The sequence below is a fragment of the Pelophylax lessonae genome, assembly GCF_965119305.1.
Source record: "Pelophylax lessonae genome assembly, chromosome: 1".
NCBI lineage: Eukaryota > Metazoa > Chordata > Amphibia > Anura > Ranidae > Pelophylax > Pelophylax lessonae.
The window spans coordinates 895,204,646-895,221,498 of record NC_138768.1 but is presented as its reverse complement, the minus strand read 5'-3'; the positions used below and the strand labels follow the sequence as shown (position 1 = coordinate 895,221,498).

Here is a 16,853-nt window from a genome sequence, read left to right as displayed (position 1 = left end):
CATGCGTGCCCCCCTTCAATGCAGTGACCAGTATACATGCCCCCAATGCAGTGACCAGCATACATGCCCCCAATGCAGTGACCAGTATACATGCCCCCAATGCAGAGACCAGCATACCATTGCCCCCAATGCAGTGACCAGCATACATGCCCCAAATGCAGAGATCAGCATGCGTGCCCCCCTTCAATGCAGTGACCAGTATACATGTCCCCAATGCAGTGACCAGCATACATGTCCCCAATGCAGTGACCAGCACTTACCTGGAGCAACAGGGGCGGCGAACGGCTTCTCCTCAGTCCCGGTGAATGACGGCGCGTCTTCTCCAGTCCTTCCACTCCTGCCTCCTCCTTGGCCAATGGCATGGGGTTTGCCTTGTGGCCAATCAGGAAGCGTGAATCGGATGCACTTCCTGATTGGCCTGGAGGAGGATCGGTGTGACAATAGCAAATTTTCATTCGCTATTGTCACACAATGGGTGGGCTCGGGACGCACTGCTCTGCACCCCGAGTCCACCCGTTGCATCGCCCAATTAGAGCCTCTGGCTATAATCAGGTGATGCCAAAAAAAAAATCCCCATTGAACTCCATGCGTCCGGCGCCCCTGCATACAGATTAGGGGGCCGGATGCATGGATGGGGGTGCGACGCCCCTGCACCCTCTGTACACTGGCCGCCACTGCTCCTCACCATCCTCATCTCCACCCCCATCCTCCTTCACTACACTCCTCACCATCCTCATCTCCACCCCCATCCTCCTCCACTACACTTCTCACAATCCTCATCTCCACCCCCATCCTCCTCCACTATATACCTCACCATCCTCATCTCCACCCCCATCCTCCTCCACTATACTCACCATCCTCATCTCCACCCCAATCCTCCACCACTACACTCCTCACCATCCTCATCTCCACCCCCATCCTCCTCCACTACACTCCTCACCATCCTCATCTCCACCCCCATCCTCCTCACCATCCTCATCTCCACCCCCATCCTCCTCCCCTACACTCCTCATCATCCTCATTTCCATCCTCCTCCACTATACTCCACCCTGTCCTCCTCTCCACCCCTCATGCTCCTCCACTACACTTTTCCCCATCCTCATCTCCACCCCCATTCTCCTTCACTACACTCCTCACCATCCTCATCTCCACCCCCATCCTCCTCCACTACACTCCTCACCATCCTCATCTCCACCCCTCATCCTCCTCCACTACACTCCTCACTAGCCTCATCTCCATCCCCATCCTCCTCGCCATCCTCATCTCCAACCCCATCCTCCTCCACTACACTCCTCACCATCCTCATCTCCATCCCCATCCTCCTTACCATCCTCATCTCCACCCCCATCCTCCTCCACTACACTCCTCACCATCCTCATCTCAACCCCCACCATCCTCACCACCCCCATCCTCCTCCACTACACTCCCCATCATCCTCATCTCCACTCCATCCTCCTCCACTACACTCCTCACTAGCCTCATCTCCATCCCCATCCTCCTCACCATCCTCATCTCCAACCCCCTCCTCCTCCACTACACTCCTCACCATCCTCATCTCCATCCCCATCCTCCTCACCATCCTCATCTCCACCCCTCACCATCCTCATCTCAACCCCCACCATCCTCACCACCCCCATCCTCCTCCACTACACTCCCCACCATCCTCATCTCCACCCCATCCTCCTCCACTACACACCTCACCATCCTCCTCTACACCCCCATCCTCCTCCACTACACGTCTCACCATCCTCATCTCCACCCCCATCCTCCTCCACTATACTCCTCACCATCCTCATCTCCACCCCCATCCTCCACCACTACACTCCTCACCATCCTCATCTCCACCCCCATCCTCCTTCACTACACTCCTCACCATCTTCATCTCCACCCCTCATCCTCCTCCACTATACTCCTCACCATGCTCATCTCCATCCCCATCCTCCTCACCATGCTCATCTCCACCCCCATCCTCCTCCACTACACTCCTCACCATCCTCATCTCCACCCCTCATCCTCCTCCACTACACTTCTCACCAGCCTCATCTCCATCCCCATCCTCCTCACCATCTTCAGCTCCAACCCCATCCTCCTCCACTACACTCCTCACCATCCTCATCTCCATCCCCATCCTCCTCACCATCCTCATCTCCACCCCATCCTCCTCCACTACACTCCTCACCATCCTCATCTCAACCCCCATCATCCTCACCACCCCCATCCTCCTCCACTACACACCTCACCACCCTCATCTCCATCCCCATCCTCCTCCACTACACTCCTCACCATCCTCATCTCCATCCCCATCCCCATCCTCCTCACCATCCTCATCTCCACCCCATCCTCCTCCACTACACTCCTCACCATCCTCCTCACCATCCTCATCTCCACCCCCATCCTCCTCCACTACACTCCCCACCATCCTCATCTCCACCCCCATCCTCCTCCACTACACTTCTCACCATCCTCATCTCCACCCCCATCCTCCTCCACTATACTCCTCACCATCCTCATCTCCACCCCCATCCTCCTCCACTACACTTCTCACAATCCTCATCTCCACCCCCATCCTCCTCCACTATATACCTCACCATCCTCATCTCCACCCCCATCCTCCTCCACTATACTCACCATCCTCATCTCCACCCCAATCCTCCACCACTACACTCCTCACCATCCTCATCTCCACCCCCATCCTCCTCCACTACACTCCTCACCATCCTCATCTCCACCCCCATCCTCCTCCCCTACACTCCTCATCATCCTCATTTCCATCCTCCTCCACTATACTCCACCCTGTCCTCCTCTCCACCCCTCATGCTCCTCCACTACACTTTTCCCCATCCTCATCTCCACCCCCATCCTCCTCAACTACACTCCTCATCATCCTCATCTCCACCCCATCCTCCTCCACTACACTACTCACCATTCTCATCTCCACCCCCCATCCTCCTCCACTATACTCCTCACCATCCTCATCTCCACCCCCATCCTCTTCCTCTACACTCCTCACTATCCTCATCTCCACCCCCCATCCTCCTCCACTACACTCCTCATCATCCTCATTTCCACCCCATCCTCCTCCACTACACTCCTCACCATCCTCATGTCCACCCCATCCTCCTCCACTACACTCTTCCACTCTTCACCATCCTCATCTCCACCCCCATCCTCCACTACACTCCTCACCATCCTCATCTCCACCCCATCCTCCTCACCATCCTCATCTCCACCCACATCCTCCTCCACTACACTTCTCACCATCCTCATCTCCACCCTGATCCTCCACCACTACACTCTTCACCATCCTCATCTCCACCCCCATCCTCCTCCACTACACTTCTCACCATCCTCATCTCCACCCCCATCCTCCTCCACTACACTCTTCACCATCCTCATCTCTACCCCCATCCTCCACTACACTCCTCACCAGCCCCATCCTCCTCACCACCCTCATCTCCACCCCCATCCTCCTCACCATCCTCATCTCCACCCCCATCCTCCTCCACTACACTCCTCACCATCCTCATCTCCAGCCCCATCCTCCTCCACTATACTCCTCACCATCCTCATCTCCACCCCCATCCTCCTCCACTACACTCCTCACCATCCTCATCTCCACCCCGTTCCTCCTCACCGTCCTCATTTCCACCCCCATCCTCCTCCACTACACTCCTCACCAACCTCATCTCCACCCCCATCCTCCTCAACTACACTGCTCACCATCCTCATCTCCACCCCCATCCTCCTCACCATCCTCATCTCCACCCCTATCCTCATCCACTACACTCCTCACCATCCTCATCTCCACCCCCATCCTCTTCACCATCCTCCTCACCACCCCCATCCTCCTCAACTACACTTCTCACCATCCTCATCTCCACCCCCATCCTCCTCCACTAAACTCCTCATCATCCTCATCTCCACCCGCATCCTCCTCCACTACACTCCTCAGCATCCTCATCTCCATCCCCATCCTCCTCACCATCCTCATCTCCACCCCCATCCCCCTCCACTACACTCCTCATCATCCTCATCTCCACCCCATCCTCCTCCACTACACTCACCATCCTCATCTCCACCCCCATCCTCCTCACCATGCTCATCTCCACCCCCATCCTCCTCACCATCCTCACCATCCTCATCTCCTTACTTGTCCCTAAAGGTGACCTTTGGCTGTCTTCATTTTCCATAGAGGTGACAACAGGCTCAAATCCATGTCCATAGAGGTGACCCCTGGCTGCCATACTTCTCCCTAGAGGTGACCCCTGGCTGCAATACTTTTCCATAGAGATGACTCCCAGGAGCCATACTTGTCCATAGATGTGACAACAGAGGTGGTCCCTGGCTGCCACATTTTTCCCTAGAGGAGACCCCATGCTGACATACTTGTCCCTAGAGGTGACCCTAGGCTGCCAAACTTATCCCTAGAGGTGACCCCTGGCTGCCATACTTGTCCCTAGAGGTGGCCCCTGGCTGCAATACTAGTCCTTAGGGGTGGCCCCTGGCTGCAATACTAGTCCTTAGGGGTGGCCACTGGCTGCCATACTTGTCCCTAGAGGTGGCCCCTGACTGCCATAGTTGTCCATACAGGTGACCCCTGGCTGCTACACTTCTCCCTAAAGGTGACCCCTGGCTGCCATATTTGTCCATAGAGGTGACCCCTGTCTGCCATACTTTTCCATAGAGGTGACCCCTGGCTTCCTTCATTGTCCATAGAGGTGGCCCCTGGCTGCCATACTTGTCCATAGAGGTGGCTCCTGGCTGCCATACTTGTCCATAGAGGTGACCCCTGGCTGCCATAGTTGTCCATAGAGGTGACCGCTGGCTGCCATACTTGTCCATAGAGGTGACCCCTGGCAGCCATACTTGTCCCTAAAAGTGACTCTTGGCTGTCTTAATTGTCCATAGAGGTGGCCCTTGGCTGCCATACTTGTCCATAGAGGTGACCCCTGGCAGCGAAACTTGTCCATAGAGGTGACCCCTGGCTTCCTTCATTGTCCATAGAGGTGGCCCCTGGCTGCCATAGTTGTCCATAGAGGTGACCCCTGGCTGCCATAGTTGTCCATAGAGGTGACCCCTGGCTGCCTTCATTCTCCATAGAGGTGGCCCCTGGCTGCCATACTTGTCCATAGAGGTGACCCCTGGCTGCCTTCATTCTCCATAGAGGTGGCCCCTGGCTGCCATACTTGTCCATAGAGGTGACCCCTGGCTGCCATAGCTGTCCATAGAGGTGACCGCTGGCTGCCATACTTGTCCATAGAGGTGACCCCTGGCAGCAATACTTGTCCATAGAGGTGACCCCTGGCAGCCATACTTGTCCCTAAAAGTGACCCTTGGCTGTCTTAATTGTCCATAGAGGTGACCCCTGGCTGCCTTCATTTTCCATAGAGGTGGCCCCTGGCAGCCATGCTTGTCCATAGAGGTGGCCCCTGGCTGCAATACTTGTCCATAGAGGTAACCCCTTGGGTGCCATATTTGTCCACAGAGGTGGCCCCCAGCAGCCACATACTTGTCCATAGAGGTGGCTCCTGGCTGCCATACATGTCCATATAGGTAATCCTTTGGCTGCAATACTTCCCCCTAGAGGTGACCCCCAGGAGCCATACTTGTCTATAGAAGTGACAATAGAGGTGGCCCCTGGCTGCCATACCTAATTCTAGAAGTGACCCCTTGCTGCTATACTTGTCCCTAGAGGTGATCCCCGACTGCCATACTTGTCCATAGAGGTAGCTCCTGGCTGCCAAACTTTTCCCTAGAGGTGACCCCCTGGCAGCCATACATGTGCATAGAGGTGACCCCTGGCTGTCATTCTTGTCCCTAGAGGTGACCCCATGCTGACATACTTGTCCCTAGAGGTGACCCTAGGCTGCCAAACTTATCCATAGAGGTGACCCCTGGCTGCCATACTTGTCCCTAGAGGTGGCCCCTGGCTGCAATACTAGTCCTTAGGGGTGGCCCCTGGCTGCAATACTAGTCCTTAGGGGTGGCCCCTGGCTGCAATACTAGTCCTTAGGGGTGGCCACTGGCTTCCATACTTGTCCCTAGAGGTGGCCCCTGACTGCCATAGTTGTCCATACAGGTGACCCCTGGCTGCTACACCTCTCCCTAAAGGTGACCCCTGGCTGCAATACTTGTCCATAGAGATGGCCCTTGGCTGCCATACTTGTCCCTAGAGTTGACCCTTGACTGCCATACTTGTCCATAAAGTTGACCCCTGGCTGCCATACTTGACACTCACTAAAGGTGACCCCTAGATGCCATACTTATCCCTAGAGGTGACCCCTTGCTTTCATACTTGTCCCTAGAGGTGACCTCTGGCAGCAATACTTGTCCAAAGAACTGACCCCTGGCTGCCATACTTGACCCTAGAGGTGGCCCCTGGCTGCCATACTTTTTCAAAGAGGTGACCCCTGGCTGCCATACTTGTCCATAGAGGTAACCCCTTGGCTGCCATATTTGTCCATAGAGGTGGCCCCCAGCAGCCATACTTGTCCATAGAGGTGGCCCCCAGCAGCCATACTTGTCCATAGAGGTGACCCCTGGCAGCAATACTTGTCCATAGAAGTAACCCCTTGGGTGCCATATTTGTCCACAGAGGTGGCCCCCGGCAGCCACGTACTTGTCCATAGAAGTGACCCCTGGCTGCCATACTTGTCCCTAGAGGTGGCCCCTGGCTGCCATACATGTATGGACATACTTCCCCCTAGAGGTGACCCCCAGGAGCCATACTTGTCTATAGAAGTGACAATAGAGATGGCCCCTGGCTGCCATATTTGTCCCTAGAGGTGACCCCTGGCTGCCATACTTGTCCCTAGAGGTGACCACTGGCTGCCATACTTGTCCATAGAGATCACTCCTGGCTGCCATATTTGTCCATAGAGGTAACCCCTTGGCTGCCATACTTGTCCTTAGAGGTGGCCCCTGACTGCCATACTTACATAGTTACATAGTTACATAGTAGGTGTGGTTGAATAAAGACAATAGCCCATCCAGTTCCCCCTGTGTAGGTGTGTGTGGCTGTAATCATCTCTCATACCCCTGAATGTTCTGATCCTTGAGATGTAAGTCTAAGAGTCTTTTGAAAGCCACCATACTTCCCGCAGTAACCACCTCTTGTGGTAGAGAATTCCACAATCTTGTAGCCCTAACAGTAATGAACCCCCTGCGTTGCCTGAGGTCAAAACGCTTCTCCTCTAATCGCATTGTATGCCCCGAGTCCTGATGCAATCCTTGCGACTGAATAGCCTTTTTTCTAAGCTGAGATCCCCATTGAGATATTTATAAATCGCTATCATGTCCCCTCTCAGGCGTCTCTTCTCCAGGGAGAAAAAATCAAGCGATTGCAGACGCTCTTCATAATTAAGGTCCTCCAATCCCCTAATTAGTTTAGTTGCCCTTCTCTGGACTCTCTCCAGCTCCAACACATCCCTCCTGAGGACCGGCGACCAGAACTGGACAGAATACTCCAGATGGGGTTGGAACAGAGTTTTATAAAGTGGAAGGATTATAGTCTTATCTCTGGAATACATCCCTTTCTTTATGCATGCTAATATTCTGCTGGCTTTGGCAGCTGCCGCTTGACATTGCATGCTATTGCCTAATCTATCATCAACCAAGACTCCCAGATCTTTCTCCATTTTTGATTCCCCCAAGGGTTCCCCTCCTAACGTGTATTGTGCTTTTATGTTTTTAGTCCCCAAGTGCAAAACCTTACACTTCTCCACATTAAACCTCATTTGCCATGTCGTTGCCCACTCTGTTATTTTGTCCAGGTAATTCTGTAGGATATCTGCTTCATGCTGTGCAGTTATTGCCCTGGCCAATGTTGTGTCATCTGCAAAAACTGATATCGAACTACTGATCCCGTCCTCAATGTTGTTTATGAATAAATTGAACAAGGTTGGTCCCAGGACTGAGCCCTGGGGCACTCCGCTTACCACCTCAGACCAGTCTGAGTATGCGCGATTTATTACCGCCCTTTGGACACGACCTTTTAGCCAGTTTTCTATCCAAGAGCAAACCCTGCTGTCGATGCCTGCAGACCTTATTTTATAAATTAAGCACTTGTGGGGAACTGTATCAAACGCCTTAGCAAAATCCAGGTACACCACATCCATTGGTCTCCCCCTATCTAGCTCACCTCCTCGTAGAATGTTAAGAGATTGGTTTGACAAGAACGCCCATTTGTAAACCCGTGCTAATTACTGCTGATGATGTTGTTGTCTTTAGAAAACTCTACGATATAGTCCCTTATCATCCCCTCCAGAAGTTTACATACAATCGATGTCAGACTGACAAGACTATAATTTCCCGGGATATGCCTCTGGCCCTTTTTTGAATATCGGTATCACGTTAGCTTTCCTACAACCCCCTGGTACATCTCCTGTCCTAATACTGTCAGCAAAGATCAGGAACAGTGGTCTAGATATAACCTTACTGAGTTCCTTGAGTACTCTCGGATGTACGCCATCTGGGCCTGGTGATTTATTTGTGTTAAGTTTATCCAGCCTTTCCCTGATTTCACCCTCTGTTAGCCATAGTGGCAAGTCCTGTGTATTACTACTAACCATACAGTCATGGTCAGTGTACCCCATACAGTCATGGTCAGTGTACCCCATACAGTCATGGTCAGTGTACCCCTCCTTTTCTTGTGTAAAGACTGAGGAGAAAAAAGCATTAAGCCCGGTTGCCTTTTCAGTGTCCTCTGTAACCATCCTCCCATCATCGTTAATTATGTGTGCAATATGCTCTGCCCTAGTTTTTTTGCTGTTGATATATTTAAAGAATTTCTTAGGGTTCTTTTTACTATCCTCCGCTATTTGTCTCTCAAAGTTGATTTTATCCATTTTGATTTTGTATTTACTTTTCTTATTTGCCTCCTTGTATTGCTCGAAAGCCGATACTGTGCCCTCTGATTTATATTTCTTGAAGGCCATTTTTTTCCCTAATAAGTTTTTTACTTGTGCATAGAGGTGGCGCCTTGTTGCCTTACTTGTCCCTAGAACTGACTGACCCCTGGCTGCCATACTTCTCCACAGAGGTAACCCCTTGGCTACCATACTTGTCAATAGAGGTAACCCCTGGCAGCCATAATTGTCCCTAGAGGTTGCCCCCGGCAGCCATACTTGTCCATAGAGGTGCCTCCAGCAGCCATACTTATCCATAGAGGTGGCCCCTGGCTACCATTGTTGACTACAGTGGTGACCCCTGGCTGCCATACTTGTCCCTAGAACTGACCTCTGGCTGCCATACTTGTCCATAGAGGTGGCCCTGACTGCTATACCTGTCCATAGAGGTAACCCCTGGCTGCCATACTTGTCCCTAGAACTGACCCCTGGCTGCCATACTTGACTCTAGAGGTGACCCCTGGCTGCTATACCTGTCCATAGAGGTAACCCCTGGCTGCCATACTTGTTCATAGAGGTGGCCCCTTGGTGCCATACTTGTCCATTGAGGTGGCCCCTGGCTGCCATACTTTTCCATAGAGGTGACCCCTGGCTGCCTTATTTTGTGGCTGTTAATTCTTTTTCTCAATAATAAGATGCGTGGTCCTGCTATCTGCTCTGACAGTTGGTCCTCCACATTTCTCCTATCTGTATAAATGATCTACTGAAAATTCTTACAAATGTCACACATTTAGTCTAGTTTGTATCATAAGGTCTTTATCACATTCACCCCAGACTGAGGACACCAATGACCAAAAGAGGAGTCAGATTTGGATTTTTATTGCACATCATCCATATTACAATACATTCCTTGGTGAGACAACAACCATGGGGTAGATACCTAGTACTGTTCACTGACACCACATGATGGTTTTGAATGTAGAAGTTTAATAGTGAGACTCTATGGGAGGTACATTCAGCACACCATAGATATCAGTTCAGTGTCCCGGGTCAGTGCTTTGGCCATATCAGTGTTGAGCCACCTCTGCTGCAATGGCAGGAGGCTGAACGGAGAGGCCTGGAGGTACCGGTGCATTGGTAATGAGGCTTACCCTCGGGAAGTAGCTGGCACATTATTGAATGCTGGGAATGTCAATGTGATATAGAAGAACTCCGACATCATGAACACAAGGGAAAGATTGGGGTGGGATGTTCTGGACAGGAAGAAATAAGAGACTAATTCTAGAATATCTGGTTACGTGATTGGGTGTAGACTGGAGAGCTCTTATCTAGATAAGATTGGGCCAGGTCACACTTTGGCAGTTTAGGCAAGCTGCGTTTATTAGACGGGTTTTTATACACATTTCAAATGTAACCCGGATTCTAATTAAAACACATCAAAGATGCTGCAAGCAGGACAGGTTTTTTTGCACCTGAAACGCACCACCAATGTGATGGAACCTCGGATGATTGCTCTGTTCTCATGAAATCAACTCTTTTCACACGGAAGAAGTCATTTACTAAGATTCGAACTACAATGACTTATCTTCTTCCCCAATCCAACTTCCAAGTAACATCGAATCTCTTCACAAGAACATTCCTCACCTTGGGATACCGGGAGGAATGAAAGGCAATGGAAAGATTAGTAATTGTGAACATCCACAAGTGTACACATGGAAGAGGACGCCATGGTGGACAGTCATCAGATCTTCTTCTGGTCTTTTAGTTTATTCTTGGGGTAAATAAAGCAGAGCGGGGTGATGGCGTGAGTCGAGATGGGGCAAAGCAGCAGTGGATACTAAGTGAGCTCCAAAACACGAAGGATCTGTGCCAAGGCTCCACCATTACATGTTGTTCAACTCCACCAAGGTCTGGTCCAGTGTCTGCTGAATAGTAATCTGTTCCTCTTTAGCTGCTGCAAGGGTCTCTGCAGACACAAAATGGCAAGATCAGATGAGAGAGGACTCCACTTACGTCTACACATTACCACATCAGAAACACGGTCATCAACTTCAGTGTCATGTAATCAGGTGCATCCTTACATCATGAGTCATGTGATCAGGTGTCCTAATATCTTCCCCTCATTGTGGTTTCCAGTATGGAGTTCGCCTTTCTACAATGTCCCTTAGGGGTTTCACTATGATTTTTTTCCTATAGTATTCCCTCTCTGCGATTTTTTCACTATGGGGTTCCCTCGCTGCAGTTTCCTTTATTGGCTCTCTCTATCATTTCACCTATGAGGTTCTCTTTCTGCAATTTCCATTAAGGGGCTCTTTCCCTTTGGGGGTTCCTTAAGGGGTTTCCCCCTCTCCCCTCTGTGATTTCCTCTATAGGGTTCCCTCTCTGCCGTTCTCCTGTGGGGTTCCTTCTCTTTGATTTCCCAGATGGGGTCTGTGGCAAACACAGTCACTGTATATTGTCCTTCGTGTATGCATTATGTTTATTGCATGTGTATACCTTTAAGAACCAAGGGTTTGTAGTGTGGTTTGTGTTGAGAGAGTGAGAACTCTTTCACTTGGGACTATCATATGTCTGAGCAGTGTCCCTCAGGAGATGTGTGGGGATGTATTGCAGATGGCTAGAAAATGGTAGAAATGTTTCATAGACCCATGCCAGTGGGGTGGGGTTTTTTATTGTGAATACCTGCATTCCATTGTCCTATTGTTCCTGTCTGCCTTGTAAGCTTATTATGGGATGTGTGTTTGTGTAGATCTCTTGTGTTTTCAATAAACAAGGCATTCTAGTTTTGACTCCCAGCCTATGTGTCATCTAGTTCTTGGGAGGGAAGGATGGTATAACGCTACCTGGATTGTTGCATGCTGTACCTGCCTATTTGGATTATTACCTGTTTTCCTGTCTATCAGCGGAGACCCTGTAGATTAAACTACTTCTCTGCTTCAGGGTCACCCCTCTGCCTTTGTCCTGTGGGGTTCCATCTCTTTGATTTCCCTGATGGGGTACCCTCTCTGCCTTTCCCCTGTGGGGTTCTTTCACTTTGAATTCTTCTATGGGGTGCCCTGTCTGCCTTTCTCCTGTGGGGTTCCTTCACTGTGATTTCCCAGATGGGGTTCCCTCTCTGCTATTCTCCTTTAGCGTTCCCTCTCTGTGATTTTCCTGATGGGGTTCCCTCTTGCCTTTCTCCTGTGGGGTTCCTTCTCTGTGACTCTCTGCCATTACACCTATGTTGTTCACTCTCTGTAATATCCTCTATGGGGTTCCTTATAATTTCCCTATAGGGTTCTATTTTAGCTTTTTTTACTATGGTGTTTTTCTCAGCGAATTTCTGCATGGGGTTCCCTGGGGAAGATTTCTTTTATAGACCCCTTTTCTGTGATTTCCCCTATGCTGTACCACTTGTAATTTTCCATATGTGGTTCTCTCTTAGGGATTTCCCACTATAGTTTCCTCTATGAGGTTTCCTTTCTCCATGATTTTCCCTATGGAGTCCCCTCTCTGCAATATTCTCCAATGGGTTCCCTCTTTTTGATTTTTTTCTATGAAGTTATCTCTCTGTGGTTTCTCCTCTTGGGTTCCCTATCTGTGATTTCCCCAATGGGGTTCCTACTCTGATTTCCCAGATGGTATTCCCTCTCTGCCTTTCTCCTGCGGGGTGCCTTCTCTGTATTTTCAAAATGGGGTTCCCTCTCTGCCTTTCTCTCATGGGGTTCCTTCCCTGTGATTTCCCCAATGGGGTTCCCTCTCTGCCTTTTGCCTATGAGGTTCCTTCTCTGTGATGTTCCCCATGGGGTTCCATCTGTGACTTTCTCTCATGGAGTTCCTTCTCTGTGACTCTCTGGACTTTCTGTGATTTCCCAGATGGGGTTCCCCTCCCTGCCTTTTCCCTGTGGGGTTCCTTCTCAATGATTTCGCCAATGGGGTTCCCTCTCTGCCTTTCTCCTGTGGGTTTCCTTCTGTGCAATTTCCCTATGGGGTTCCCTCTCTGCTGTTTTCCTGTGGGGCTTTTTCACTGTGATTTCCCCGATTGGGTTCCCTCTCTGCTTTTCTTTTGTGGTGTTCCTTCTCTGATTTTCCCGTTGGGGTTCTCTCTCTGCCTTTCTCCTGTGGTGTTCTTTCACTGTCATTTCCCAGATGGGGTTCCCTCTCTGCTTTTCTTTCATGGGGTTTCTTCTCTCTGATTTTCCACATGGGGTTCCCCCTCTGCCTTTATCTTGTAGGGTTCCTTCTCTGTGACTATCTGTGATTTTCCCTATAGGGTTCCTTCTCTGCCTTTCTCCTGTGAGGTTCCTTCACTCTGAATTTATGTGATTTACCTGTGTGGTTTTTCCTGATGGGGATCCCTCTCTGTCTTTCTCGCATATGGTTCTTTCTCTGTGACTTCCCTTATTGGGGTTACCTCTCTGACCGTAAGGTTCATTCTCTGTTATTATTTATTTCAGGTACTTATATAGCGCTGCCAATTTATGCAGCGCTTTACATATACATTGTACATTTACATTGTACATGCCCTCAAGGAGCTTACAATCTAAGGTCCCTAACTCACATACATACACAGTAGGGCCAATGTTTTTTTTTTTTATACAGGATCCAATTAACCTACCAGCATGTCTTTGGAGTGTGGGAGGAAACCGGAGTACCCAGAGGAAACCCACGCAGGCACAGGGAGAACATGCAAACTCCAGGCAGGTAGTGTCGTTGGGATTCGAACCAGCGACTCTCTTGCTGCCTGTTACTCTCTGCGATTTAACCTATTTGGTTCTCTCTTTGTAATATCCTCTATGGGGTTCCTTAGGAGTTCTCAATGGGGTGCTCTCTTTGCATTTTATACTATGGTGTTCTCTGTTATCTTCTCCATGGGGTTCCCTCTCTGCGATTTCTTTTTTTCCTGTAATTTCTCGTGTGCTGTACCCTCTCTGTCATTTTCCCTATGTGGTTCTCTCTTTGTAAATTCCACTATGGGGTTCACTTATTGTGATTTCCCCTCTGGGGCTCCCTATTTGTGATTTCCCCTATGGTGTTTCCCACTATGGTTTCCTCTATGAGGACCCCTCTCTCCATGATTTCCCCTATGGAGTCCCCTCCCCTGCAATATCCTCTAATGGGTTCCCTCTCTTTGATTTTTTTCTGGTTACCTCTCTGTGGTTTCTCCTCTTGGGATCCCTATTTGTGATTTCCTCTAAGTGATTTCTTATCTGCGATTGACTCTGGGGGGCTTCCTTCTCTGTTGTTTCCCCTACCGGGTTGCTCACCATGGTTCCCCTTATAGGGTTTCCCCTTTAACGACTTCCGCAATGGGTTTCCATCTCTTCAGCATCCCCCATGTGGTTCCCTCTCTGTGATTCCCTCCATGGGTTTTTATAGGGTTTCCTCTGTGCAATTTTCCACAATGGGATACCCTTTTTGTGACTTCCACTATGCGATTCCCTCTTTGTAATTTTCCCTATGGGGTTTCCTCCATGAGATTTTCAATGTATGGATCCTGTTTGCGATTTCCCCTATGGGGTTCCTTCACTGTGATTTCATCTCTAGGGATTCCTGCCTGAGTTTTCTCCTATAGGCTTCTTTCACTGTGGTTTCCCATATAGGGGTTCCTTCATTGTGATTCCATCTATAGGGATTCCTCTTACAGATTTCTTCTATGGGGTTCCCTCTTTATTCTGTTTGATTATCCTCCCCTGAAGATCCAACTGAAGCCTTCCATAGGATCGGGCTATATTATTACTCTATTTGTAGGGCACCTATTACATGGATTGTCTATATATCAACTTTCTGTTGGTATCATTCTATGTTATAAAGGTCAAACCCCAGTCATGTTCAGATACTGCAGCGTCTTTTGCATTATTGCAATATTCCAATCTTCAGTTACCTTCTGAATATGTATTTGTCCCATTCCTCCCTCCATGGCTCGGAATACCACAAAGAGAGAGATTCCTTCTCACAGTGGGAGTACCAGCATTGGTCTGTGCTGATGATGGTCATTGGATGGGAGAACACAGGGGAGGACTAAACAGGCAGCCAGAATATGATGGAGCTATAGCCAGAAAGAGGGACTCACCTCAATGAAGGATAAATGTGGCCAAGAAATGGACACCCCCAAGAAGTTAATTACTGATGAAAACATAATTTATCTATATATTTATTGGTGTCCACAAATTCTTCCGTATGTTCTCCAGCAATAGTAGTAAGAACCAGGGACACACATGGTAGTCTCCTCCAGCTCATGGCCTTCACCTTGGGACTTTCCCCCATCTTCTATGTATATATCTGAACACCACCTCTAACTCACCACTGGAGCCTTTTTCCTTCACTGACTTAAAATGTACCCAAGGAGAGGGAAAAATGTTACCAACTGCAGACAATAAGGAGACCCTCACTGAAGGATGATGTCCAAAAGATATATCTTATGTCTCAGGGACTCTGGTGGTGATGTTCTGAGTTCCAGGGTCTGCAGACCTACCATGGTCCCCCAAAACTCCAAGGTGTGTGGAACAGGGCCAGGAACTTTGGTAACGTGACCTTCCACTGCATTTCCCAAGATATACAAGCCAGTAGCCAACCAGATTGCAGCCCTAACCAACACATCACTTTTGGGTGGATTTAAACTTTCAATCCTGGCTGTGCAATTTGTATTTTTTACTTTTTATATTAGTATTATATATTTTATTCTTTACATCGACCCATATCACCCCCATCAAATTCCTCATTATCTTTCTATCTGTCTGTTTGTTGAGATGAGTTCCCTAATAGCCATACTGAGAGTTTAAGCTTTTGTAAGGCCTCTTGCAGAGCACGGTGTCCATGGACAATCTGTTCTGCATCATCTACCAGAACCTGTAGAGAAGGCTTCAGAGTTCGGTGTCAGGGTCGGTACAAAGAGTTCTGACTGTCTTATCTGCTGGCCAACCCAATGGGGAGCTTGTCATTTATTAAGGTTTTTGGAAAAGGGGGGGGGGCACTTTTATAGAAGGGCCCATCTCTCATTGAACTCACCTAAGGGGAGGTTCCCCTCATGACCCCTTGTGAAGGCTGTGGGCATGAAAAGTCCAGGGTCAGAGAGCTGGAGCAAAGTAACCCTCCAACCTCCTGATTGATGGATGATGTGCAGAGTCCCAGCACACCCATTCAGTGACTGCTAGCTGAGCAGCTGTAGACGTCTGTCTGTTCCTTCACCTCTTGTCCTACATTCCTACCAATGTGTAATAAATAGTTCAGAACTTCGTTCAGGAGCAGACGCACATTCATTGACAAGTGATACACCCGGGGGCGAGGGATGTCTAAGGGGGATCCTACTTGTAATCTCAAGGTCCCTTTAGGTAATAGAAGAAAAGGTTTAAGGAAAGTAGTACTAACTCCGATCTAGAGGGGCTCAAGATCCTCGTTACTCTGGTTCTACAGCATAGGGATGATCGAACTTTTGAAAAGTTCGGTTCGACCATAACACCCGAACTTCCCGAAAGTTCGGCCCGGATTTCAGAACCCCATTGAAATCAATGGGACCCGAACTTCGGTAATAAAAAAAAAACAATTTTGAAGCCCTAAAACCCAATAAATGCCCCTAAAAAGTGCCTAGGGTTCTGGGTCATGCCCCAGGGACTATTAATCACACAAAAAAAGTTCTTAAAAATTGTCATTTTTGATAGAGAGCCAATTATTGAAAACATTTTTAAAAAAATGAGATTTTTTGATTTTGACTTTGGATTTAGTGTCTGGGGGGGTCTAAAAGTGTTCCTGTGAAGTTAGGGTTTGTAGCATGTCCAGAACCAGAAAAAAAAGGTTGTTTGTATTAAAATTAATATAGAACAGGGATATGGCTCCGCTATTTTCACACCTTGCCGGTTTAGTAGCAAGGGTTTTTTTGGGCATTTTTTGGGGTCTTTTGAGGCAGGCAAAACATCTGAACTTGTGTATAGGGGTATATATACACACATACTTATATGTATATATACACCTGGACATATATAGGTGTGATAGTAGCAGAAATCTATGCTTGCGCTAATGAAATAATTAACA

At 49.1% G+C, this 16,853-nt stretch overlaps 1 protein-coding gene across 2 annotated transcripts in view; it reads right to left on the bottom strand.

The window, feature by feature from the left end:
• Positions 1 to 10,580: 10,580 nt before the first annotated feature.
• The window catches only part of LOC309554785 (uncharacterized protein), a 43,393-nt gene continuing 37,120 nt past the window's right edge, over positions 10,581 to 16,853 (bottom strand). For both annotated transcript variants that reach the window (XM_082256486.1, XM_082256484.1), the window contains exon 9: positions 10,581 to 10,812. In XM_082256486.1, coding sequence (XP_082112612.1) covers positions 10,730 to 10,812 — 83 coding nt within the window. In that variant the 3' untranslated portion in view covers positions 10,581 to 10,729. The remainder of the gene's footprint in view (positions 10,813 to 16,853) is intronic.